Raw genomic sequence first — 27,401 nt, 5'->3', positions numbered from 1 at the left:
TGTGTTATTTCATGTGATATTACCTTGTCTCCCCTTTGCATTCATGCATCCATATCATACATGCCTTCTTTGTGCTTATTGTTGTTGTGGATCCATGTATGGGGTTGTGATGCTGATGTGCTATGTGATGATGAAGTGGTGTTTGAAAATTGGGTTGCAACTATGTTAGCTTTCAACTAGGTTTCAAACCCCCCCCCCCTTCTCAATTTTCTCAAGCTCAAGTTTTGCTTGCTCTAACCCTTGTTCAAGAATGTAGATCATTTAGAGTGTTTTGTGGTGGATGTGGTGCTAGGTTTAATGTGTTTTGAATCTGTGTTTGAGAGGGGTAGATATTCACAAAACAAGTTATTTAATTCTGTTTTGTAAATATTTAATTGCTCCAAAAATCATCTTTTCATTTTATTTTATTGGGTCATAATTCCCTTATGACCAGGGGCAGTTTTGTTTTACTTTAGGGTCAACAGTGTTGGTTGTGTGTTTTTATTTGTCTCTATTTTGTTTTAAATAGAAAAAACCCAGTGTGTTTTTCTTTTTCTTACCTGGCGCCTCCGAGTGGGCCTCCTCCTCCTCGCTGGCCCAGTACCCTCCTCGCGCGCAGCCCCCTCCCTTCCATCTCCTGTAGACGCTGTCTCCCTCCTCCCGCACCTTTCCATCAGTTCGTCAGAGAGAGCGCGAGACGGAGAGTCGACACCGTCGCTCACGGACGTCGAGGCGGCCTCCCTCGCCCCCCTATTTAATCCTTGGCGTCCGGGCAGTGTGCTAGGATTCCTCCAAGCACCGCCACCTCCTTCCTCTTCCTCCTCCATCTCCCTGGATTGATAGTAGGCGGGTCGAGCTCCTCCTCCGCCATGGCCGATCCGTGATGAGCTCGTCGCCGTCGACAGCGCGCCCCTCCTTCCTCTGCAAGCAGCCCAAGAGCATGCGGGACTTCAGGGGAATCCGTTCCCGCAGCTAATCGTCGCCGATCGCCCCTGCTTCCACTACTTCGACGACGACCCCTTCCGCTCCGACGACCACCTCCGCAACGGCTTCTTCCTCGACATCCCCTTCTTCCTCTCTGACAGCCGCGACATCCTCGACCAGTGGGTGAGCAGCAAGACTCCTTCCCCTTCCCCTGTCGGCAGATCGCGCGTAGAGCCGTAGCACCGCCGCCGTGTATCTCTCTGTCGCCGGCGTCGTCGCGTGCTCGTGGAGCAGTAGCTGTAGGGGTTCTCTCGACACGTTTAGGTGTGGAATGGAGCAGTGGGTGATCCCTCTTCCTTCCAGCAACGAGCCCGTGTCCAATTCGTAGTGTATCGCCGACGGTGACCTTCCCCTGTTCCGGCCACCCTCGGGTTGTAGTAGATCCAGAGGGGGTTGCTCAAAAGAGCAAAGCCCCCCTCTCTGTTAACTTTCGCGCGGCTAGCAGAGTGGTAGGTGGTGTTTTGCGCAACAGTTGATCGTGGGTTCGAAACCCAGTGGCACCCCCTTTTCCTTATTTTGTTTTCTGCGGCATAGTAGCAGCAGAGGCAAACATACCCTGTTTGCCTTCCTCTATCTATCGAGCCAGGAGTAGTAGCGCAGTGGTTGTGCGTGTGTGTGGTGTGCAGCAGGTTGTGGGTTCGACCCCCCAAGCCACCCCTTTTGTGTTTGTTTTGTTTTCTTTTGCTGATTTTAGTTTGTTTGCTGTTATTTGCTTGGGCAGCAATGTTGTGTTGCCTAAAATATTTAAACCAGTGGGTTTTTCCCTTGCTTAGTTAGTGTGCATGTGTAGGGATTAGTCGTGCTAGTGTATGTATGTATGAGGTGTGTGCTTGTGTGGTGCAAGCACCCAAGTGCTTGTGTGTGTGTGTGTATGTGTGCTTGTGCATATGTGCACTAGTGCATGTGTAGGAGTAGAGTGTTGGTGTGGGTTCAAGCACACCCATGTGTGAGTGTGTGTATGTTTGATGTATGTGAGTGTGAGCTCATGAGCATGTGTAGGTGCTAGTGTGTGTATGTTTGATGTATGTGAGTGTGAGCTCATGAGCATGTGTAGGTGCTAGTGTGTGTATGCTTTATGTATGTGAGTGTGTATGGTGATGTGCTATGGCACACATACATGAGGTCTAAACCCTCATGTCACCATTGGAGTTGTGGGTGTGTGCAAGTGCATGTGTAGGTGATGAACTAGTGTGTATCACATATGATATGGCACTATTTGCATCTATGTGATTCCATGTAGTTTTTCCTTTCAACTTTGTGCCTATTTGTTCTATGCAAGTAGGTATTATATATGTTTTTTGGGTAGAATCTTCCCAGGAATCCATTGGTGGAATCAGATTTCACTTTAGAACACTTTCTGGAAATTTCACTTTTCTGTTTTGATCTATGTTTAGAGCTTGGTGCCATGTGATGTGATGAGCCTAAGAGGATGATTCCTTGATGTGGCAGTAGTGGGTGAACCCCTCTACAGCATGGTGGTTTTGTTCTATGTTTAGGAGTTTGTATGTGCAAGTCTGACAAACTGTTGTTATTTTCTTCCCTTGTAGTTGTGCTTGCAAAAGTTCATGTGTTGGGAACCAGCCCTTGCAATCAACTAGAGAGTTGGAGCTTTTGTGTTTGTATAGCTCTCTTCAATTTTCATGCACTTTCACTTCCTGTGGATATTGTTTTGGGGGCTGTCAAAATGCTTCAGAGCATAAACAGCTGGTGAGAATCTGAGATTTTCACTAAGTCCCTGAAATCTGTTATTTTTGTCCAAGTTAGCACCTGTAGATCTTTCTGTGTGTAACTCCTTTGTATTATCTTCTTGCTCATGCTTGTAGAGCTTTTGAATAGCTTTTGCCACATATCTTCTTTGGCACATTTGGGTGGTTGTAGGTGCTTTGCATGTTGCTCTCAAACTGCTATGTTGCTGTTTAGGACAGATTGTATAGTTTTGTTGTTTTGAAGCTTGTGAGTGCATAGTTGGTGGTGTGGTGAGTTTGTTTGCACCACCCCACTTATACTTGTTTGTTTGATCATGTGGCAACCTGGGAATACCAGAAGTGTGCCATTGGAGTGTGGTTGTGGTGGAATTGATCCGTAGGACTCCGTATCTTGTTTCGTAGTTTCCGGTTGATCCGTAGCTCCGTTCTCTACGTTCTTTATATGTTTTTGCTTCGTTTTCTCATGATGCACCTGTTCATGTCATCTTCATGCATGTCAAGATAGCTTAGAGATAAGTTATGTCCAGAAGTTTATCTTCTCTTCACATGCATATGCAAGTGACTAGATTAGAGATGCATGCTTCATTCTCATCTCATGCATCATGTGTTTGTTGCATCATGTTGTGTTGGTGTTCATTGGCTGTCATTTTTATCTTGGGTAGCACCGGGATCGGAGAACGAGTACGTGGATTAGGGAGAGTACGTCCAGGACGAACAAGAGCAGTTCCAAGCTGAAGACATCACAGGCAAGATGACCGTGACCTTGATACCGTATCTAGCCTTGTTATGCATAGATTCATGTTTCCTTCGTTTATGCTCGCTGCCTTCCACTTGATAAATGCCTCCTGATATTGCCATGAAACCCCAAACACCTTCCCCTCCTAGCTAATGTTGTTTGGCTAAGTAGGCGTGCTCAGCTTCTAATGATAGCGTTTCTAGTTGCAGGTGCCAGCTGACTCATGTGATAACATGAGTATTTGATATCATTATGATTTAAACCGCTATTTAATTAATGCACCTATATACTTGGTAAATGATGGAAGGCCTAGCTTTTGTCGGGTGATTTGTTCCATTATTGCCGCCTTAGTTTCCGGCTACCGGTGTTTGATTCCATAATTGATCGCTCCTAACACGTTCAGGGTTGTTATGGGGACCCCCTTGATAAATCGTGTAGTGTTAAGACTTGTCCGGCAGGACTCAACATTGGTTTTAATTTGCTAATCACTTAATAATAATTCTGCATAGGGAATAGCTACCCCGAGGATTTAATCAACAACCCGGGCCAATGCTCCTCATGAGTGTTGGTCCGCCCACCTAGCAGTCGGCAATACCACCTCGGGGCAACTTGAGGCATTTGGTCATTGTCCACTATGCATAGACGGTGTTGTCCTGAGACTGAGATACGCGACTCTTATCAGGGTCGTCGACACACCGAGAGGTGCTGCTAGTCTTGTCTTACCTTAGCGATATATCTTGCGTATAGGAATCTCAGTGAAGCTTTGGTTCTCCCCAGAGTTGAGGTTTTCCTCTAAGGAATCTGACGAGATCACGAGATTCGTGATAGAGGATTACTTTGCGGCCCGTGACCGTTTGTGATGGACTAGTTGGAGCACCCCTGCAGGGTTTAATCTTTCGGAAAGCCGTGCCCGTGGTTATGTGGCAACTTGGAATATTTTTTAACATCCGGTTATAGATAACTTGAACTTAATCTAATAAAACTGCCAACTCTGTGCGTAACCGTGATTGTCCTCTTCAGTGACCTCTCTTCGATCGGGAACATGGTGGGGTTATGTTTGACGTAGGTAGGTGATCAGGATCACTTAGTGATCATCTAGTCTTCGACCGCTCGCGTAGACCACCACATCTTTATCTGTGTTCTTCGTAAGTTAGCCACCATAAATGCTTAGGATGCTGCAACCTAAACGATGTACCTTCCTTACCTAATAACTTGACTAGTTTCGGTACCAAGGTCATAGATTGCTGAGTCCCCGTGGCTCACAGATTAATTCAACACCCCAACAGGTACAGGTACGCCCGACACAGGTGATCCGGAGGCCACGCAGCTGGCGTGCCAGTACGATGAGGAGAACGACCGCATGTACGTGAACTATCCAGAAGATTGAGGCATGGTCGTGATAGTGGGCAAGCATGCGGGATAGCATGGCCTTTTCTTATGTTATGTAGTCCGTAGCGGAACTACCTTGTCTGAATAAATGTGCGGATGTAAACTCTGATATTATCTATGTGAGATGGCAAACGATTCCTTATTTGTCATTCTTTAATTATGTATGTGATATGTTTATCTTGCTTGTGAAACGCATAGATGCGCTTCTTTCCATTTTGGGGCATCGCCCCCAAAATAGGAAAAGAACGCATCTTAGTCGTTACATTGAGACAACGATTTTTGGCATGGTTCCGATAGGTGGCGCTATCGTACGTCCATGTTAGTGGAGACTTCAACCCACGGGGGGTAACGGCTGCGAGAGTTCATGGAGGGATCCACCCACAAGGGGTCCATGAAGAAGCAACCTTTTCTATTCCACCACGGCTTCCGCCCACGAAGGACTAGCCTTACTCATGGTAGATCTTCATGAAGTAGGCGATCTCCTTGCCCTTACAAACATCTTGGTTCCACTCCACAACACAAAGTAGGAGGCTCCCAAGCGACACCTAACCAATCTAGGAGGTGCCACCCTCCAAAAGGTAATAGATGTGGTAGATTAATGAACTCCTTGCTCCTGTGCTTATAAAGATAGTCTCCTCAACACAAATTCACTCTCTCACAGAATATGCATGGGTAGGAGAGATTGATTTGGTGGAAAACGGTTTAGGGAGGCTAGAGATCAAGTTTCAAATGATTGGATTGGAATATCTTGGTCTCAACACATGAGTAGGTGGTTCTCTCCCGGAAAATGGATCTGGCAATGAAGTGTGTGTTCTGAGTGCTTCTCCCACGAGTGAGAGGTGGGTGAAGGGTTATATATAGGCAGCACACAAAATCCAACTGTTACACCTAAAGTGGCAAACTCAGTGACACCGAAGTTACAAACTCGGTAGTACCGATTAGCACAAAAGGTAGAACTTTTGAATCTTAGTGGGACCGATATACACAACTCGGCGGCACCAAAAAGGTGTCTAACGGTCAGATGGCCAAACTCGGTGGCACCGATACCCAAATTCGGAAATTCCGATTTTGTGTATCTTGGCAATAGAATGTTAGTCACATTGAAATCAGCAGCACCGATATGGATTCGGTTGCACCGATTTGGTGGGAATGGCTAGGGTTTTTGTCTCGGGTCAAACTCGGTGGGTCCGAAATTTGGAAGTTGGTGACACCGAATTTGAGTATGTGGATTTTGACAGAATGGATATGTGGGAAAATGTCTGAGTATTTTGGTGGCTAACTTTGAGCACTTTGAGCAATCAGTTCATTTTACTACCTCACCCCCTTTTAATAGTATTGGCTTTCCTATGGGCTCAAAAGTGATTTCTCACAAATATAAAATGAAGAGTCTTCTAGCTTGAAGCTTGAGCCAATATTATTCCTTTTTTGCATCAAGGGGCATCTCCACATAAACCTTTACCCAAAGCTCTCCATGGATTAAACCTGAAATATCTGGTAAAATTATTAGTCCAAGAGACAATGTATGTTGTCATGAATTATCAAAACCACCAAGGGAGCATATGTGCTTTCAAGATCACGGACCGGTGAGCCATGGACATACATGTCAGTCGATGTTGGCACCACTCTCTGGGCAGTCCATCACCTCTTCCTGAATCCCATGCCACTTGTTGCACGCTAGTTAGATGCTCGCCCAATGGTTGGACAAGGCCTTGTCGCCGCGCTCCATGTGTATGCCGGCGAACTCGGGGTCGACCAACTTGCGCTCGTCGAACGCCGTCTTGATCTTTCTCGAGTACGTATCGGTGGTCTGGTTCGCACCGGTAATTGGGTCGATGCTGATAGTCTTCCATGCTTCGGCGAGGCACTCGTCTTCCTTCGCCGTCCACTTGACGCGAGTCTCAGTCGTCTTCCTGTTGGTCGCTCGTTTCTTCTTCTTTCTCCCCTTGCTCCTCGCCGGCTCCAGCTCTGTCGGTTCTTCCTCCTCCACCACGTCCTCCTCATCCATGTCGTCGCCGATTTCCAGCGGTTCCTCTTGTGTGCTGAACCAGGGGCACGAAGCGGCGGCTGTTGAGCCGTTGTTGATGATCTCCTTCATCTCGGCGTCGCCATTGCTGAATTGTGGCATTGAACCCGGCGCGAAAGGCAGGGGGCACGGCACAGACCCGTCGTAGACGAACCGAGTACGTCGACGAGTAGCCGTACTGGGTGTTGTGGCTGGCGGTGAACACGGAAGGCGTGCGCGGGAAGGTGGTGTTGGTGTTGAAGCCGCTGAGAGCATCGTCGTCGACATATTCTGGCTTGGAGGGCGCGTAGCCCCACACCGACGATGGGAAGTTGGCCGGTGATGCGACGCTCTGCTGGCTACCTCACGCGCCTTGTGGAAACGAGCTCTCCTATTGACGCGGAAAGATCGGGCGCTCGATCGCCATGGTCGAGCGAGGCGTCGCCTCCTGCTCCGCTGCTGCATCCCTGAATTTCTTCATGATGAGACTATTCCGCCGATAGGTGGTCACCGCCGCCCTCCGATCAACGTCGATCTTCCACCGCGCGTTTGTCAAGCCTGCGGGCCTTGGCATCGGCGTCCTCGCCTTTGGTGTGGCGGGTTCGATGGCTTGGCAAGGGGCGGCGTACTTCTTCGACAGCACTGCGGGAGAGAAGATGGAGAGAATGGAGGGAACGAGGAGGGGGGATGTGGATGATGGGAAGGGAAAGGGAGGGAAAAGGCACAAACGCCGGGAAAATCGACGAGTGTCGCCGATAGTGCGGCCCCACGCAACTTTTTGCTTCAGTCGGCGCCCACACGCGCCCCCAGCGTGCTGGATTCGGCCTGGGTCCATCGGCGTCAATTTCGATCCAAACCAACGAAAAACAAGGTCCTAAAAATGCGACTTGGCTTTTTTTTTTTAACGTCGACGATAAAAAAAAAGACCTAGGGGCTATTGGTCGGTGGAGATGCTCTAAGCCCAATTCTAGTTGTTCTAAAAGAAAAGCGCCCAAATGTAAGCCCAACTATAGTACAAGTAGGTTTTCTACTTTCTCGACCCGGCCGAAACCCCAAAGCCCACCACCCTGTTCCCGTCCGTCGCCGGCGCGCACCACCTGTCTACCACCATGCCAACCACGGCCGCCGCACGATCCTTCTTCTCACCGCCAGCACCACATGCTCTCCTCCACGCGGGATCACGGACCACGGTCGCCTCCTTCCCGCGTGGATCGCCTCCTACCGTCGCTCTCTCCCTCTCGATCTCCGCCTCGGCCCCCTCCTCGCCGTGGGCGCCGGCGGCCAACCCCAAATACCACAACGCGAAGGTGGACGCGGGAGACGAGTACGTGGACGGGGGCGATCTGCTGCGGCAGTTCACGCGGGAGGTGGGGCGGGCCGGCGTCATGCACGAGGTCAGGCGGCGGCGGTGGCACGAGGATGCGCGGGACAAGCGCAAGCGAAAGTCCCGCGACGCCGCATGGAGGCTCAGCCGCAGGTGCGCCCCTGCTCGATCCATCCACCTGTTGCTTAATCCCGTGACCCGCCTTTGGGCCTCCCCCCTCCCCGGGTTCATCTTCATCCGCTCTCACTATAAATGGTTGCTCCATTGTCCTGTCCATTTTAAGTGCTACAGATCACATGATTAGTGATTAATGCTGTACAATTATGTGTCTTCCATGTTAGCAACCATCCACATATGAACTCGACGTGACATCGAAATTAAGCAGCAAACTCATGCCACATCAGACCACCGTACATATATATTTCAGGGTAGCGATTGAACCAATCACTGTAGCTGTATTATGTACCACAAACTATTAGTTCTGAATGGAAGTGATCATGAAATTTATGTTCAGCTGTGTATCTGTGCACATTATTTGGATCCCTCAAGTGTTTATCATGAATTCAGGTTAATAGTGTGCATTTACAGTACATAGAAACGAAACCTGTACTAGATTCCAAGTCGATTATTCGTTGAAGAATCGTGTAGCAGAGTTTAAACTAGACTTTGTAGTGTGCAAGGGGCCTGTCAGCGGTTGTAAAGTACACGATTGTACATAGTGATCCCTCGAGTTCATTTCGACTTTACCATTTTTCTTCTTGATTGCTTAATTGGTGCTAATAGTTTTGTCTGGCAGGCGCTTCAAGGGTCCATATCCATTTGACGATGAGCAGGAGTCGAAGGAGGGTACCACGGACGATGATGGGCGTGACAACTGGGAGCTTCCTGGAGGAGAGTTTCCTTCTTTCAGATGAACCAAGAAGCTACATTCATCCATGTTTTGTCTGACAAAGAATTCTGACCATGCAACTTCAGTTATACTGTATTTCTGTAGTTGGAGGAGGACTTAACTTATTTTGTGGGGATCCATAATTCATTTAGGAGGAGGGAAGACTTGGATAGGTAGGCTGAACACGCATCTTCGGCATCGAAAACTCTGATGAATGTTATGTGCGATCTCTCTGGTGTGTAATTCGTATAGAATTGCCAGTTTGCTGTAATGGCTCAACGCCATGTGCCTTCCATTGGAATTGAAATTGATAGTTTTCTGTTCCAAAGACTTTATCTAGTGATCTTTTCATCCATTTCTATTTTGAGAGCTGCAGTGTGCAACTTTATTTTTATGTTATTTTTGGTTACGGGAAGCTGCAATGTGCAGCTTGGAGGAAGCACACGGGGCTGATTTATAGTGGGCCCATAATAGGCCAAATTCCCCTGCAACTACAAGTAGACAGAGTTCATTTTCCCCTCTTCTTTGTGTATGAATGAATTCATTGGTGGTACAAATTGGCAGTTCCATATCCTGATAAATGATCTAAACTCGGTAACTTATGGCTATATTTTGCAGTGGTTCCAAAATCCGGAACTTTTCCCCATTTTCTTCAAAAGCAAGATGCATGATCATTTAAACCAATTGGTACATGCTAAACTGATCGAGTGGGTCAACACTTATTTTTCCGACAAGAGAATTGACCAGTTTACAAGGAAAACTGGCTGAAAACCGAGAGTAGGTGAACACTTAGATGCAGCCAAGACGGACTAGTGACAGTTGGTATCGGCTTCGGTGTCGGCAAAGTTACAGCTGATGCTTTTCAACTCGCTCTTTCAAAAGGAAAAAAAAAGGTAAGGAATGATTCCACGTTTTAAAGCGTGCTGGTTATGATAAGTAAGAACAAAAAAAGGACATAAACGACGAATGGAGATGAGACATTTCGTTTTGCCACGCGGGTTTTTGGTATTATTAGGCGTATGATTGGGGATGCCCTTCTTCTGCTGCTTCGTCTCGTGGCCATTCGTCGAGTTGGCGACCGTGCCGTGCATGCGGCTGGGGCTTACTTGCAGAACGGTCGAATGCTCCAGCACAGCGGCGGAAGATTGCTTCTGGAGTTTTGCGTCAGCAAAGAGCAGACAGCAGCTCCGCGTCCGACTGAACGCCTAACATCAGGCCCACCCACTGCACCTGTATTTGAGTTTGTTTTTTTCAAGTCTCATTTCTTTTATTTGGTATTCAGAAGGCTGGCAAAGTGAAGAAATGAAGACAAAACAATGGGAGACACATCCGCTCTGTACATAACATGGTTTGTCAGCTGCTCAGAGCTTCAAGCCACGGGAGAAAAAGAAAGCCATGGCAAAAAAAAAAAAAAAAAGCTTCTGGTGAGGACATAAATGAATATCTGAATTTCAAATTTGTCAAGTACTCCCTCCCTCTGTAAACTAATATAAAATCTTTTAGATGAGTACAAGAATCGAATGGATTTGAGTTAAATCGCCCATCTAACTGTCTCCCAGCAGTGAACCCCATGTGAGCCGTTGCATTCTGCCTTGTGTCATCAGTAGCAACAGTTTCTGTGCGCTTGTACAGGCAGGCTACTGGCTACATCACCTTCTACAGTACGTACATTGCAGCGAGCGAGCACAACTTTGCTGTGCCGGAGAGATAAGCAAATGTATATGGTGCGCTGTGCCAGCATACCAGCCAGAAATTCAGGCACTGTTGCCCAATTCTTCACTTCAGGAACCATCCAAGCTGCCACCTAGGAACAGTATTCAGCCCATCATAGACAGGACGGCAGCTCACATGTCCACATACACGCACTGCATCCAAAATATTGTTGGTATTATTATTATACATGTGGACGTTGTATAGCATCCTAAACCGACGGGGCACCAGCACCAAGTCGCCAAATCGCAGCTCAAAATGTGTAGTTTATTCCTCCCTCGGCACCACCAGATGGCCGCACCCCCAGAAGGCACCACACCAAACCAATCCACACTCGCCAGCCAGCTCTTGGATTCTTGTCCAGAGCCCTCCTTGATTAGCACAGCTAAACTAACATACATATGGCAACAATTGGCTGGTTTGTGGGGAGTGGGGATTAGACAATTTGCTGGCTTGGACATTTAACTATGATGAGGAACCTGTCCTGTACAAATAGGGATGGTAGCAGTGGTAGAATAATACACAACTGGAACCGTTGGAAAGTAGATAGATAAGGCCATCCTTTCAAGAAACTTTAAATGATAAATGAATAAGGTAGTACAGTTCAAAGAGGAAAAGAAGCCTAGGTCTTACTACTATCTAGAGTGTGCTTGTGTGTACGTGTAATAGTATTAACCAAGCAAGTAACCAAACCTCTGAAACTTCAGTAAAAGCAATGGAGTGATCTGCCGATAAAAGAAGCTCGTTATGAGAGTGACCTGGATGTGGATCCAGCTCTTCTAAATTTGATTCTCTCCATTTGTGCAATAGAATAGCTGGTTTGACAGAGAATGGCACTTTCCCAAAGCAACTACGGGTTACATCTAAAGATGCTAAGAATAAGGTTGTCATCATCATATACAAAGTAAAAGAAAGCAGGCGGCATAGATTACCCTTCTTGTTGAAAAGTCAAATATTCTTTCAGGACTACATCAAGCAAGGTGCGCCATCTTTTGTCCGCATCACTCCATAATAACGAATTTGCTTGCAGATTTCAGATTGGGGATGAAAAAAATAAGCACTATAATTTTAGTTGCTCGCACCCACAGTAAGATCAGACAAAGACTCAGGGAGACAAAGTCACTCTATGCATTCTCTCTTTCAACAGTGAACTGTTTTACTTATCTGTATCTACAAAAGAATCATTTCTCTCTTAGATAGTAATGATCAGTGAAAAAAAAATGATGCTTCTAAATTAAGGACAGCAAACCTAACAACAAGGTCTAAAAATATACCAAAGAGCAAAACCCACTCTACCACCTAACTTAATTTCGTGTTTCTTCTTTCGTTATCTGTTTTTCTCTCCGTTGTCATGTACCATGTGCTGTGCTGTGCTGATCAAATACCGTGCTTACCCATCTACCATGGAAGACTTCCACTCTGTGGATCTATGAATTCTTTGTGCACAAAATCTTTCAAACCAGTGTCATATACTTCACAGAACCGACGCGGCCAATCCTCCGGTTCCACGGGTTTGGTCCCTAGACCTGGCGCCCTGTCCCTGGATCCAACGTTCTCCTCATCCTGCCAATCGGCAACATAAGTTGCCACACGGCCGGCGAACTTCTCTTTGAACACCTCCCAGACTTGGTATTTGTAGTGATTGATCAGCATTACTCCCTGACCGACATTTGCATACTTCATCCCTTCCTTCAGATGGAAATGGTGCACCACGTTGATCAGTGATGGGTTCAATGCGTCTGGCCTGACAATTGACTTGTGCCGCTCCGGTGCAGCCAGCCGGCAGGTGTAGCCTGTTGTGACGCCTTTCTTAGGAATCTTAGTCCGACCTGATGGACCAAAGCTGTGGCATGCAGTCCTGAGTTCACCAATCCTTGGCCTGCTTGAGTAATTCCGGAGAACATCTTGTAGAGTTTGGTTGCCAGGGAAGTGAAGGAACTCATCGATGTCGATGAACCCCACCCACTCGCAGCTCTCCCGAGCCCTGAGTGCACAATGTGCAAATCCAGCCTCCTGGGATTTCATCCAAGGCCACAAGTGGCGTGTCGCATTGTATGCGGATGGATCCATGGAACCAAGGACTTCCTCGATGCCGTCATCGCTGTTGTTATCATAGATGAACCACCGTTGCACTCCGATATGGGAGTGGTAGATGATCCATTCCCGCAGGAACCGAGCTTGGTTGCGCAGCATGGTGCACACACACATTGAGTGTGCTTTCTGCTGCCGCCGATGCCTTGTATGCCGATGCCTGTTATACCGAGGAAGTGGCTCTGGTTGCGCGATTGAGGGGAGTGTAGAGCTCCCCCGGCCCTTAGTCCTGATGGAGACCAACATGGGCTTCCCATCACTGTTCCTGTTGCTGTTTCCATCAGCTGTCATCCTGAGGTACCGGCGAATGCGGACAGGTGTCACACACCGGAATGTCTCCTGAGCAGCAGAAACCACAGGGGAGGTGACAACGAACTTGGGCTTCGACAGGTCCCGGCCAAAGACGCACTCATACCGTGATGGCACACCGAGCCGGCCTGGACGGAGGTTCATCCCTTTGGCAAACACAACGGTGGAGTTATCCCGGCTGTCAAGAAGTGCGGTGTACACGAGCTGATCCCACTGGAATGGTGTCACCGGAGGCGACTGGGACAGCGATAGGGACACAGCCATCCCTGGCGGTGCGGCAGGGCAATGCACGAGGCTGGGTTCATCTGGCAATGCAGCGACCGAGAGGGGACGACGACGTAGCTGCGTTGAGTTGGCAGTGGAGTAGAGGCACTCAAAATGCCCAGGAGCTGGCAGCGATGATCCGTCACCGAGGATTACGAGAACATGGTCCGGCAGAACGACGGCGTGCCGGATTTGGACAGAGGGTGAAACGGTGCCGGCACTGTTTCCTCCAGCTTGCTGCACCCGTCGCTCCGAGGAGAGGGCATTCAGGGTCGCCGACGGCCAAGCCGTCATGAGCACCGGCCGAAAGGACGCTGCATCACAAGAAGACGAGATCAATTAGCACACAGCGGGAAGAAATAGCCAAACGGATTTAGCGTGCCTAAATTCGGACGCATAAACAGCCATTCTTCATGTGACGACATTCTTCATGTCACATGAGGCATTTGCGTTCTATTCTGGGATCGATCAGTCAAAAGGCAGCAGCAGCATGTGACTGACTGGATGGCTAACGTTACAATAATACAGAAACGGCAAGCTGCTATAATCGAGGCAAGAATCGAGTGATAAGAACTGCAATCTTTCCCGCGAATGGTAGGACTGCAATCAGATCTAACGGCAACCTCGCGAGAAAGAGTCCAACTTCTATTTTTCACCATCCAGACGATGAACATCGAACCCAAACAAAATTTCGCACATAAAAAATGGATTTTTCTTCTTCTTCTTCTTCTTCTTCTTCTTCTTCTTCTGTCAAAATCATTCGAAATGATCCCACCACGAGATTTCCGTGAGAAGATAAATAATTCCACAATCCTACCTAAACACAAACCAATTTGGCCCACGCGGGCTCCAGATTCCAGGAGCAGGGGAAGCGGCTCACCTCCAATGACGTGCACGCCGCCGAAGACCACCGCGCCGGCGCAGAGGAACGCGAAGAACACCGCAAACAGCCGCCGCCGTCCCCCCGCCGCCGAAGACCGGTGACTGCCCCTCGCGCCGAAGCTCCCGCCTCCTCCCCCGTTTGCCGCCTGACCACTTCCGAGCCTACTCAGCTTGCGCTCCTTGGCCGACACCGCCATTTCGGGAACCGCCCGTCCGTCCGTCTACTCCTCACCGCCCCAGAAGGAAGAGCTCATTCAGATCCACGAGAAGGCCAAGAGGCCGCACCATTCATTCACACCGCGCTACGCGTCGGCGGCGCGACGGCGAGCACGCTCCCTTCCTCGCTGCCGCGATTGCCGGGGGATGCGGGGGTGGTGGCCGCAGAAACCGAAGCGGTGGTTTGCGGCGAGGTGGGAAGGAAGTCGTCGCCGCAGCGGCAGCAGCGGTGGGGTTTATACCCGCGCGCACGGAACCGGCGCGTGGGCCATAGCGGGCCCACACGTCGGTGGCACGCGGCGCGTTCCAGACTATGAGGGGCGGGACCCTTCACTGACAGGTGGGTTTGCGGGTAACGGCACGGCGCGTCCAGCCAATCAGGGGACAGGCGCGTCTAGCTCCGGAGGGGAATGAACATGATGTATCGGTCCACGCGGTCAGTCGGTGATGTGGGTGGGTGTGATGCTGTTTGAACAGCAATTATTGCGGTGCACATGGAGGATGGTGTCCAACTCTGTAGTATGTATGTTCATTTGGGAATTTCTTGGTGAAGAATAAATTGTACTTCTTTCGTTTTTAAATATAAGTCTTTTAAACGATTTCATTAAGGTTCTACATATGAATCAAAATGATTGAATCTATACTTTAAAATATGTCTATATACATTTGTATGTAGTCCACTAGTAAAATCTTAAGAAAGACATATATTCAGAAACGGAGGGAGTACAATATAATTTATTGAAAAGAAGAGGAGAATAAATTATTACAAATAAGTGCGTGGGTGCACTTTATGCTATATATAAACATGTGAATGTTTACCCCAAAAAACATGAACATACATGGGATTTTGTAAAGGTTGATGCTTTTGTACATTGATAATATATAAGATCTTTAGATCACTTAACTTTTTTGCTTTTACGAAAAAACATCAGGTCTATTCATCTTCAAACGCGATAGTACAACGAACACCAAAAATAATAAAATTTAAATCTAGATTCATAGACCACCTAACGACGACTACAAGCAGTGAAACGAGCCGAAGGCGCACCGCCGTCATCGCCTCTCCCTCATCGGAGTCGGGCAAAATTTGTTGTAGTAGACAACCAGAAAGTCGTTGTGCTAAGGCTTCATAGGACCAGCGCACCAGAATAGCAATCGTCGCAGATGAAGAGTGACGTAGATCGAAGGGATACAACGTGAAAATACATGGGTGTAGACGAACGACGAACAAATCCGAGCAAATCCACCAAAGGAGATCCACCGGAGACACACCTCCACACACCCACCAACAATGCTAGATGCACCACTAGAATGGGGCTAGGCGGGGAGAACCTTATTCCATCTTCAAGGAGTCGCCGACGTCTCGTCTTCTTGAGCAGAACACAAACCCTAACAAAAGTCGAAAGCACATCTAAAAACGAAGCCCTCCCACCGGAAAGGTCCGGGGTCCACCGCGTCCCCATGGCCCTAAGGCTATGGAAGACGAGGGGGACTGGCGTCAGCGCTGGCAGGAGACGAAGAAACCCTATTTTTTTAGGGGAGGCGACGTCTGCATGAGCCCTCCTAGCGCTGCGTTAAGGTAGATCACTTAGCTTATTACATGCAAAGAAATTATTATATGCTTTAAATTACCACAATATCTGCCTTTGATATGTTGTTAGTTCAATGTAGGACCATGCAACGTTGGAAACCTCATCGTGATGAAGGCAGGCGACCTAAACGTAATCGCCACCCCGTGATCTGACACCCACCCCCCCCCCCTCGGTCGCCGCTAGCCCAGTATGGATGAGTTAGTGGGTTGCTAGGGACGACAATGCATGGTCTTGTTGCGGTTGTCGACATGCGATGCTCGATGATGGTGTTGGTGATCCAGCATGATCTTCAACAGGTGACGCCACCTGGCTAGGTCATCAGAGAAGAGGGACTTGATTCATGGTTCTAGATGGCATCATCACACCAGGACCTGTCATGCAACACAACATGGATGATTCTTTTCAGGTTTCTTTAGGGAGTCTTCCAGTTTGGTTTTGGACGGTGAGGTGGCGGTGTTGCCCTCATCTAGGAATATTTTTCTCCCTGCTCTTTCCCCGTATCGTTGTTGTGTTTATCGTCGGGAAAGGGCGTATGGATCTATACCTACATTGATTCTTTAGGGATGCGGTCAATTTATTTTTTCGATGGATCTCTGACAGCCCGAGACTGACGCTCGAGAAGATTCCCCCTTTATTTTGTTTTCGTCGTGTGGCTTATTTGTTTATCGCATCATCATCACATCATTCGCATCATCAGCATTGCATCGGCATCCCGTTGCCGCCAGTTTTCAAAGCTTGCATCCGTTATTAGTTGCCGGTTCTCTCCATGTTCGTCGTTGATCGGGTTGAGCCCGACCACACACGCACGTGCCCGCGACATCGTTAAGATATTTGTTTTTAAAAGTGTGTATAAAATATTCTTGGATTGGGATGAAACTAGGTGTGCGGTCTTATTTTAATATAGGTAGGCCGCATGCCAATTTTCGTCCCAATCGGAGTCCGTGTGGTACCCGAACGGTCGACTATAGCGGCACCGTATTCGGTTATCGTCAGATGTATTTCGGTATTTTTAAATCACGTTGCCGGGTGCCGTATTTCCCTCTCACCTTCGCCTAGCCACTCGGCACAGCCTCCTAGACATCCCCGCGTCCATGGCCGTTTGATCGCGATCACGTGGTCGAAAATTGATCCGGATTCGGATAACCTAGCCCCTATGTCTATAAATAGACAACCTCTCTCTCTCCTCCTCGAATCCCGTGCAAACCCTAGCCTCCTTTCTCCTCCCCACCGCAGCCTCCTCCTCTCAGCGTTGCCGGCCCGCCAGGCCCACGGCTGGCCCTCCCGGCCCGGGTCGCACCGCCCCAGCCGGCTCCCTCCTCCTCCCGAGCTGCGCTGCAGACCCGCGCCTCCCCGCATCTCCCTGTCGCGTCGTCTTGCGCCGCCCTAGTCCGACCGCCGCCACCTGCACCTCTTCGCCGCGCCCTCCGGTCACCGCCCCGCCAGATCCTGGCCGTCATCGCCGTGGCCGCCGCCCCGCCGGCCTCCCTGTCGGTCGCCTGCCCTACTCTCGTCGCCGCTGAAAAGACCTCGATGACGCCTAGAGGGGGGGTGAATAGGCTATTTAAAAACTTCTTTGGATTTGGCTTGAACCTAATGCGGAAATAAACTAAGAGGGTACTTGTCAAGCACAAATCCTAAATGCACTAGGCACTGCAACGTGTATCAATAACACGATCTATCAAGATGGACACAATATAGTTACTAACAAGCACAAGTAAGTTACACAAACTTACTTGAGCTATATCACACGACAAGTAGGTGAACAACACAAGATACTAGATCACACTATATCAACACGATATATCAAGGGCTGCAAGTATGAACGTGTGGATATAGAGGGTATGCTTGAATGATTAATCTTGTACAAGAAATAGCCAACACAATATAATGAGCACAACCAATATGCAATGTATGTATGCTCAAATAACACAAGTAAACCACAAGTAAGGAGTTAGGGTTAAGGATAACCAAGGTCACTTAGACGAAGATGTATCCCGATGTTCACTTCCTTGGAGGGAAGCTAGTCACCGTTAGAGAGGTGGATGTTACCACGAAGGCACACCAACGCCACGGAGGCTCACCCTATTCTCCCTTTGAGATAACACCACGAAGGCGTTTCTCAACCACTAGTGGTAAGTGTTTGAGGTGGCTTCCAAACCCTCACAAACTTTTCCAGGGGAAATCACACGGATTGATTCCTCTCCGAAGAACTCCTATCGCCTAGGAGTCTCCAACCTCCAAGAGTAACAAGATCACGGGGAATGCTCAAAACTTGCTCAAATCACAAATAGCTTGGGTTGAGAGAAGGAGAGGGAGACGATCTATCTTTTGATTGGAACAACTCTCAAAGGGGCTCACAAATGCTCTTGGGATCTAAGATTTGGAGTGAGCAAATGTGTGTGAGGTGGAAATGTGTTCTTATGAGGATAAGGCTGTGTTGGGCAGCCCTCTCACGAAGTGGGAGGGGGGTATTTATAGTGGGGAGAGAAAAAGAGCCGTTGGAGGTACTTTAAGTCACACAGGGTCCGGACGTCCGACAGTTGCCGGAAGTCCGGGCGTCCGCGAGGGGTCGGACGTCCGACAGGGGTCGGTCGTCCGAGGCCTGTAGATATGAGTGAAACTATTTTGAATTAAACAGTGACCGGACGTCCGGAGAGGACCGGACATCCGAGTTATACAACTCAAATTCTACTGGTGGTAGGTTCCGGATTTCCGACGGGGGTCGGACGTCCGGAGGGAGCCGGAAATCCGAGTTATAGAGCTCATGTTCTTCTGGTGCAGGGCTCCGGATTTCCGAGGTAGTCGGTCGTCCGACCCTCAGACGTCCGGAGGAAGCCGGATGTCCGAGGCACTGGTTCTGTTTTCAGATAATAGCAGAGCAGTGGAGATGTGGTCTGAGCAGAACAGTGGAGATGTAGTTTGAGCAAGTTCATCGCAAAACCCGTGATCCCCTCTTAATAGTGCGGGATCCCTAAAGACTCAAGAATCATAAAAGGGTGCTGATGATCCATACTTGAGTGTATACTTTTATTCGCTGATCATCACTCCGCACCACTAACGTCAAAGGAACTCATACCTTTGAGTCAGCCCTTTCACTTGAGCTTGATGTTATTGTTCCTTCTTGGCTCAAGTTGAAAGCAAGACATGATGAAGTCTTCAAGTAGCTCTCCCATACACAATGCAGAAAGCCTAGCTTATGTATTCATCTTCATTTGTCCACCATGTGAACATCCACAAGAATCAAGCATGTAGTGCTCAGGAATGCTTATCTTGATCTTGTCCTTGTCAGCACATGAGGTTGTCCTTATCAACACATGATCATTGACAATAGTTTCAATGATATATTCGTGTTGATCCACTTGAACTTGCACACCACAATGTTGATGACGATCACCACTTGACGTCATCCTTCATGGGTTTTATGAGATCTTCCTTTTGACGCAAGCTCATGGAAGCACACCTAACCCCCACATAGGACTCTCACAAAGACCATGGGTTAGTACACAAACACGTAATGGACAATGCTTACCATACCATGGGATCACTTGATCCCTCTCGGTACATCTTATACGCTTTGTGTGTTGATCATCTTGATTTACTCTTTGTCTGAGATCTTGATCAACCTAGTGTTTCTATGACCATTCTTTGGATAATACCTTGAATAACATCTTGGTCATCATATAAACTCCTTGAAAGCAACAGATGGACTTCAAGAAGTGCCTATGGACAAATCCTATAAATATAACTTAAGGCAACCATTAGTCCATAGGAATTGTCATCAATTACCAAAACCACATATGGAGATATATGCTCTAACAATCTCCCCCATTTTGGTAATTGAAGACAACCACTTCAAGAGAGTTTATATAAGGAAATAAGCATAACCAAGCGCACACATACAAGGTAATAGTGCATGTGTTCAAGATGTAAATGCTTACGCAATAAAAGCAAAACCCTCTAAACATATCCAAAGTAAACTCTCTAAACTTCTCTCCCATTGGCATCGATTGCCAAAATGGACGAAAAGTTTAGAAAGCCAAAATAGTAGGTGGTCCTCCAAAAAGTGTGTACTTCTCAGCAAATGAGTTCAGAAAAATACACAAATACAATGATAAGTAGTTGGAGGAAAACAAACTATATTGAGGACCCAAAGATTGCAAATAAAAGGATCGTATGCCACAAAGACATACAAAGATAGAGGCAAGCAATCAAAGGATTCCACATGGAACAAACAATCATATGGTCCTTCGAACCACATGAATAAAAGATATTATGATAAAGGCAACATAGTGCTTTATCAAAAAACTAGAGAAGCTCCCCATGATTTGTGCACTAATATGAGATTTTTGTATTTGACACAGGTGCACAAAATAGGATCGTTGCTCCCCCAGAATTTATAAAACACACAATGAGTGCAAGAAGATAGATGAGACAATAAGCATATCAATTGCACAAAACAAATGGTTGAGCAACATGTAATAGAAGCAACTTAAGAATAGGCTCAAACAAAGTAATGTGTATGAGTCATGGCAAAGCACTTGAGAAGACTAAGATAAGGATGAGCATTACTCATCAACATAGTCTTGATGAAATGAGATACAAAGTGCAAGACATATCATTCCCACACGCACATACTAGAAAATGGGTTCACAAGCTTACTAATAAACAAAATAAGAACCAACGCTTGTGACAACCCATTGTGATGATAGGAAGTAAGAACCTTGTCAAGAGGAGGGATACTAATTGAAAATGGCAAAACCCTCATTAAGACAAGCATGAGGAAAAATAATATTCACGGCCAAAGAGTGCATGAAGATGTAGGAAAATAAGATACGCACTCAATACAAATCCTTTCACGAAGCCACCAAAAACTGGAAAAAGGGAATGTAACGATGGACGTGAAAGAAAAGAGGATATCAATTAGAGATGTAACTTCTCTCATGTGTAACAGATTCTAAGTAGAAGACAATCATGATGATATTTATCCACAAAGAAGGATATACACACAAAATGGTTACAAGAAGGAACAAACTAGATATCCAAAAGGAAGTCATAAATATATCAATGAGATCTTTTGCTTGGAAGCATAGCACATGGCCTAATATTTTCTTATTGTATAATATGAACTTCCAACATACGAACATCAAAGACATCCCAACTAGTAGTAAGACATCATCGTTCGGATGCTTTGAGAAAGCAAACAAGTACTACAAGAACGAATCAAGAGATTCATGCCATGATGCAACCTCGAAAAGAAAAGACAGGTTGGGTCCTTTGCAAGAAAAGAATGCATGAAGTGGATACTTGTTACTGAGACAACATTGGATTGATGTAGTAGATAGTTGTTCTTTGATCATCCTAACTTGGCTCAAATAATCACATGGTCTCAACATCTTCCTTATAGGTGAGCCGAGCATCCAATGGATCTCCAGTTGTTCCTGGAACAACAAAACAAACAAAATGGTGCCCAAACTCATTGGGACCAAAGAGTTAGAAAACCAGCAATACATAGGACAAACTCCACATACATATGTGCATATAGATATGAATTTGAATTTCATGCACACTTTAGCCAATTTATGACAAGGTGGAATTTCCCCTATATATTGGGTCAAATAAGGAAAGCAAGCAAAAGAAGTTGTATATAGTAGATATGATACGCATGCTCAAGACTCTTAAGAATCAACTCAACACAAAGTTGATAAGTCACCAAAAGACAAGGTATCAAGTGATAATAAGATCCTAAAACAAAAGAACTATCACTTGAAGGATATCAATTAAAAGATACCTCAAGGAATGAGATATCCATTGACACATGCCAAATAGAGGGCAACAAGAAACCAATTGAAGGAAAACAAACATGAGGTATCTAGTTTCCAAAAGAGAGCTAGGTTCTAACAAACCAAACCCTCGACAAATTTTCATGATGGCACAAAGCATCATAAAGAGCAAGACTTGCCTCCCATCAACACATACTTGATGGGGATCAAAAGATTTTATGATGGGTGAATAAAGAGAGTGTTCTAAAGAAAATAGGATAGCTCCCCCAAGGGATGTGCATTATATAGAATTTGCATTTGAATACAAAACGCACACGATGGGATCATCACTTTCTCTGTATCTATAAAAACACTAGACATGTTAAAATAGATCCATAAGAGGCAAGGAAGACAAACAAAACACAAAATCCAATGTAAAGATGATTAGCAATTCCAATCACATGATGGGAATACCAATTGTCAAGGACAAGAAGTATTTTGGAAGTGATACTCATTGGTAGATCGCAAATATATCCAAGATCATCTTTACCCATAAAACGCAAGCAAATGACACTTGTAGAGCTAGCATGCCACCTAGGAACAAGATAATTTACAATATCAACACTAAGTGGCAACACCTCAAATGTACACATTTTCTAGGTTTGTAATATGCACATAGCATATTACTCCCCCATAATGTGATAAACCAACAATATTAACAAGTGGCAAATTAAAACCAACAAGAGATACTTAATGGACCATATAGAATTTGAATTTCTCATGAGTAAGACATACCACATAGAAACTAGATAATCTTGAAATATCAAAGCTAAGTGGTATTCCCCATGTATACACATTTATAGGATTGTGAGATGTGCAAAGCACATCACTCCCCCACAATGGGATAATCCATTAATCTCTCACAAGAGTCAACAAAAATACAAACAAGATGCAAAAAGGCTCAATACAAGACTCATATATACATGATATGCAGACCAACATACAAATACTTGATTACTCAAGATAAGCAAGTTGGAAGCACAACATATACAAACGCATGCAAGGTACAAAACCACAACATGCAAAGGGGCAAGCATCTAACAATGTAAACAATTTAAGTATAAGTTACCGTAAGGAGGCACATTGGATATAAGATAGAAACTCAATAATCCAAATGACTTGGCTTGAGATAATATGAATGATGAAGACCCCTTAATTCTTCATTATGTATCCAAGTCTATAATGTCCTCCATAGTCACCTATTGGTCAAGGTTGAGCTTGTTGGTCCCCAACTACGTTGGGTCCTAAGAGGTTAATCACAATAGGCTTGGCAACCCAAATGGTTCTTTTCTTGACACCATTTTGAGTACCAACAAACTTGGCAAACACATTGCCAACCTTATCCTTCCCAAGGGAATAGGTATCATCAATAGTGATTAGGTTGGATAAGTTACCTCTCGTGCAAGACGAAGCGACGTGATCCTTCTCACGACATAAGTAGCAACATCTACCCTTTGTTTTCTTCCCAGTTGATTTCTCACCTTGGGGAGTGTTGGCTTGGGCCTTATTGGGAAGAGGCCTTCCTTCAACTTGTAGTTGAATATGTGATTGAGTTTGTGACCGCTTCCCTTGTTGCTTGTGACTTTAAGACTTCGTCTTCAGAGGGCAAGATCTAACATGGTGCCCTTTGTTGGGGCATAGTTTATGCCTAAGTAATTTTGGTGATTGATGACAGTACCGTAAAGGACTAACTGTGTGTGTTAAGGTTTCAGAGAACACACGTCAACGGCACAAGACGACTTGCCTCCTCATTCATGGAACCGAAGCACGGCGCTCTCTACGATTCTCTTTATTTGAGTCATAGGAAAGCCGTACTATTAAGAGGGGGTCCGTAGTGGAAAGGTTTGGGTGGAATCTATCTTTGCATGCGCACACTTCACATATTCTCCCTTGCCTTCATCTTTGGAGCCCCCCCCCCCCCGCCAATGTGTTTCTTTCCTCCTTGCAAAATGGTCCCCAGCGGTAGTACCGCTGGAGTGCTAGCGGTAGTAACGCTGCAGCCAGCGGTAGTACCACTAGCTGGGGTAGTACCGCCCCTGGTTAGCGGTAGTACCGCTCCAGGAGCTTAGTACCGCCTGCCTAGCGGTTGTTCATGGACGGACCTTTTTGCGAAGACTTTCTTGGCGGTGGTAGTGCTTTTGCACTACCAGGGGCCCAGCGGTAGTACCACTGGGGCCAGCGGTAGTACCGCTGGAATGCCAGCGATAGTACCGCTGCAACCAGCGGTAGTACCGCTAGTAAGCGGTAGCACCGCCCCTGGTTAGCGGTAGTACCGCTGGAGTGCCAGCGGTAGTACCGCTGCAGCTAGCGGTAGTACCGCTGGAGCTCGGGCAGAGAGTGGGAAAATGGTTGGATTTTTCCCCCACTATATAAAGGGTTCTTCTAGCTGTGGAACCTTACCTTTTACTCTCTCAACCTCCATTGTTGCTCCCTAAGCTCAAAAGTGCCCGATCTCTCTGCCTAGCCAATCAAACTTGTTGATTCTTTAGGGATTGGTTGAGAAGGCCTAGATCCACACTTCCACCAAAAGAAAAGTTGATTCCCTCACCAATCCCTTGCGGATCTTGTTACTCTTGGGTGTTTGAGCATCCTAGACGGTTGAGGTCACCTCGAAGCCATATTCCATTGTGGTGAAGCTTCGTGGTCTAGTTGGGAGCCTCCAAGCTTTGTGTGGAGTTTGCCCCAACCTTGTTTGTAAAGGTTCGGTCGCCGCCTTCAAGGGCACCTATAGTGGAATCACGGTACCTTGCATCGTGCGAGGGCGTGAGGAGAATACGGTGACCTTAGTGGCTTTTTGGGGAGCATTGTGCCTCCACACCGCTCCAACGGAGATGTACTTCCTGTCAAAGGGAAGGAACTTCGGTAACACATCCTCGTCTCCATCGGTTCCACTTGTGGTTATCTCTATCCTTTACTTTGTATTTGCTTATGCTCGTGACTATATCTTACTTGTCTTAATAGCTCTCGTTGTTAGCCTCTTGAGGGTTCATCTCATTGTCGTATTATTTGTGAACCCGTATGTTGTTTACCTTAACTTGCTAAGATTAATTAAAAAGTGGTCGTTGTCTATTCACCCCCCCCCTCTAGCCAACCATATCGATCCTTTCAATTGGTATCAGAGCCACGTCTCTTTATTAAGGGTTTAACCACCCGAAGAGTATGGAAGGCGAAGAGGGAATTAACCATGGTCAACCCGAGGCCATGGACTTGACTTCGGTCACAAGGGACGACTTGAATACGGCTATGGCCGCTCTCAAGACGTCCTTGACGAATGAGGTCAAGACCATGCTTAAAGAGTTAATTGAGGGATTTAAAAGTTCACCTGAACCGGCTATAGTGGTTAAACCCACCGTTCCCGATTCGGAGGCCAACTCCTCTAAGGAAGCGGCTAAAGGTATGCAACCTCCCTCATCTCACGAAAAGGATGGGACTGGAACATATGCCTCAGTTCCACCCCCCATGGTCTATGAAGGATCCGTTCCCGCACCACGTCTTAATCCTGTTGGTCCTCCTCCTAAGCTTGTGAAAGGTGACTTTGCTAACTGGGTATTTTCTATTAAGTCTCATTTGAATCACAGCTCAACAAACTTGTGGAGAATCATCGAGCAAGGATATTATCCCCATGATCCAAGCAACCTCACTCCAAGAGAAGATGCAGACAATCAATACAATCACTCTGCTTTGTTTATTCTCCAGTCTGCCGTGCCACCTGAAGATCTTTCTCACTTGCATCCCTTCACTTTGGCCAAGGATTGTTGGGAGCATATTATGGTATTGTACAAGGGAAGCTCAAGCATTCAACGATCCAACTATGAAGTGATACTTGATAAGGCCGATGAGTTTGTGATGAAGGAAGATGAGGACCCTCGTGATCTCTATCGGAGGGTGACTGCTATTGCTGTGGCACTCAAGGATCATGGGAGCAAGGATGTGAATGATACATGGGTCAAGCGCAAGTTCCTTAAAGCCATCATGCCTTTCAACAAAGCCATGTCATCTGTCATTCGTCAGCGGCGAGACTTCCACTCCTTGTCTTCCAGTGAGGTGTTGGATGAATTCATTGCAATGTCAATCATGAACGAAACAGCCGACAATGCACTTGCTCGTGTTCGATCAAAGACAACTTCACCCAACCTTGCGTTGAAAGCAAAAGCAATGCTTGAAGAAGAAGAAGAAGAAGATGAGGAAGAGGAGGGCTGCCCTGAAGAAACAAAGTATGCCTATCATGAGCACATGGCTCTTGCATCGAGGCAATTTTGGGGCAACAAGAGGAACTCAAGACCCTCCTTCACCAAGAACAACTCGAGTGGATTCAAACCCAAGCAACGAGTAAGGACATGTTATAACTGTGGTAATGTGAGTCACTTCGTGGCCGAATGTCCCTATGAGAAAAGGGAAGACAACGGAGGCAAGCTCATTCGCAAAGACAAAACCAAATCATTTCCAATCAAGAACAACTTTGTGAAGAAACCTCACCCAAAAGGGATGGTGGCCCTTGAAGAGTACCCTTCCGATGATGATGATGATGATGATACAGTGGCAACGGCAACTGTTGCTATTGCCACTACACCTCCCCAGAAGGTGTCTCTCTTCAACGCCCCCAACGAGAACCACATCACCAAGTGCCTCATGGCAAAAGGTATCAATCAGGTAACTCCCATCATTAAGACCAACATTACTTCCGCCCCTTCATTGTTAAATTGTGTTGAAGATAGTGATGTTGGGGAACTTAATGAGCATGATCTTGACAAGTTTCTGTGCACTATTAAGGGAGAACCCAAGAAGCACTTTGTTGCTCTCTTGGAACAACTAGGTGAGGCCACTTACCTCATTGAGTCTCATGAGGAGACCATCTCCGAGCTTCAGGGACACAGTCGTGACTATGCCGATGAAATTGCCGAATTATCTAATGCTCTAGAAAAGGAGCGCACTCTTCGTTTGGCTCTTGAGGAGTCATATAACGATGACTGCGCTAAAATGCAAAAGAAACTAGATCATGATGTTATTCTTACTCGTATGCTTAAGTCTGAAAAGTATGCTCTTGAGGTTGGCCATGACAGACTCAAAGAGGAGTTTGACACACTTGACAAGGCCCACAAAGTCTTGAAAGGTGTTCATTTCTCTCTAAAAGAGTCTCATGATCAACTCCAAGCAAAGCTTACCGAGGAGATCTCTACTTGCCCTCCCTTTGTGTTAATTGATAATGCTTGTGCAACTAACCCCTGTTGTGAGCATGTACATCTTGTGGAGGAAAATGCCAAGTTAAAGGAGAAACTTGAGAAGGGCCTTGTGGCATGCATACAAGGTGAGAAGAGTCTGAACGACCTCTTGAGCACTCAAAAGGGCGTTGTAGGAAAGGAGGGACTTGGACTTACCTCCAAGACAAAAGGTAAAAGGAGGAACAGGAACAAACGATCTCCCACCCTCATGGACATCTTTGTCAAAGAGGGTGAGGGGACTCAGAAGGTGAACAGGAACAAGGTGGACTATGGAAACCTCAAGAAGGGCA

The 27,401-nt window shown here is 46.7% G+C and overlaps 2 protein-coding genes across 3 annotated transcripts; one reads left to right on the top strand and one right to left on the bottom strand.

The window, feature by feature from the left end:
* The first annotated feature begins 7,808 nt into the window (after nt 1–7,808).
* LOC123408538 lies at nt 7,809–9,364 on the top strand. Of its 2 annotated transcripts, none has more exons than XM_045101624.1 (2): nt 7,809–8,375; nt 8,917–9,364. In XM_045101624.1, exons 1-2 carry the CDS (start codon nt 7,906–7,908, stop codon nt 9,032–9,034), a joined length of 588 nt encoding a protein of 195 aa, XP_044957559.1. In that variant the 5' UTR covers nt 7,809–7,905; the 3' UTR covers nt 9,035–9,364. The 2 variants fall into 2 exon arrangements, with proteins under 2 accessions (XP_044957559.1, XP_044957560.1); XM_045101625.1 differs by having other exon boundaries at nt 7,815–8,273.
* A 2,460-nt stretch (nt 9,365–11,824) lies between these two features.
* LOC123408537 (glycosyltransferase family 92 protein Os08g0121900-like) lies at nt 11,825–14,697 on the bottom strand. Its single transcript, XM_045101623.1, has 2 exons — nt 14,264–14,697; nt 11,825–13,697 (listed from the first exon to the last, which is right to left on the bottom strand). Exons 1-2 carry the CDS (start codon nt 14,460–14,462, stop codon nt 12,118–12,120), a joined length of 1,779 nt encoding a protein of 592 aa, XP_044957558.1. The 5' UTR covers nt 14,463–14,697; the 3' UTR covers nt 11,825–12,117.
* Nucleotides 14,698–27,401: the final 12,704 nt, after the last annotated feature.

This window comes from Hordeum vulgare, chromosome 7H, assembly GCF_904849725.1.
Source record: "Hordeum vulgare subsp. vulgare chromosome 7H, MorexV3_pseudomolecules_assembly, whole genome shotgun sequence".
Lineage (NCBI taxonomy): Eukaryota > Viridiplantae > Streptophyta > Magnoliopsida > Poales > Poaceae > Hordeum > Hordeum vulgare.
Note: the sequence above shows the minus strand (reverse complement) of the source record. Positions and strands in the feature narration are given on the sequence as shown.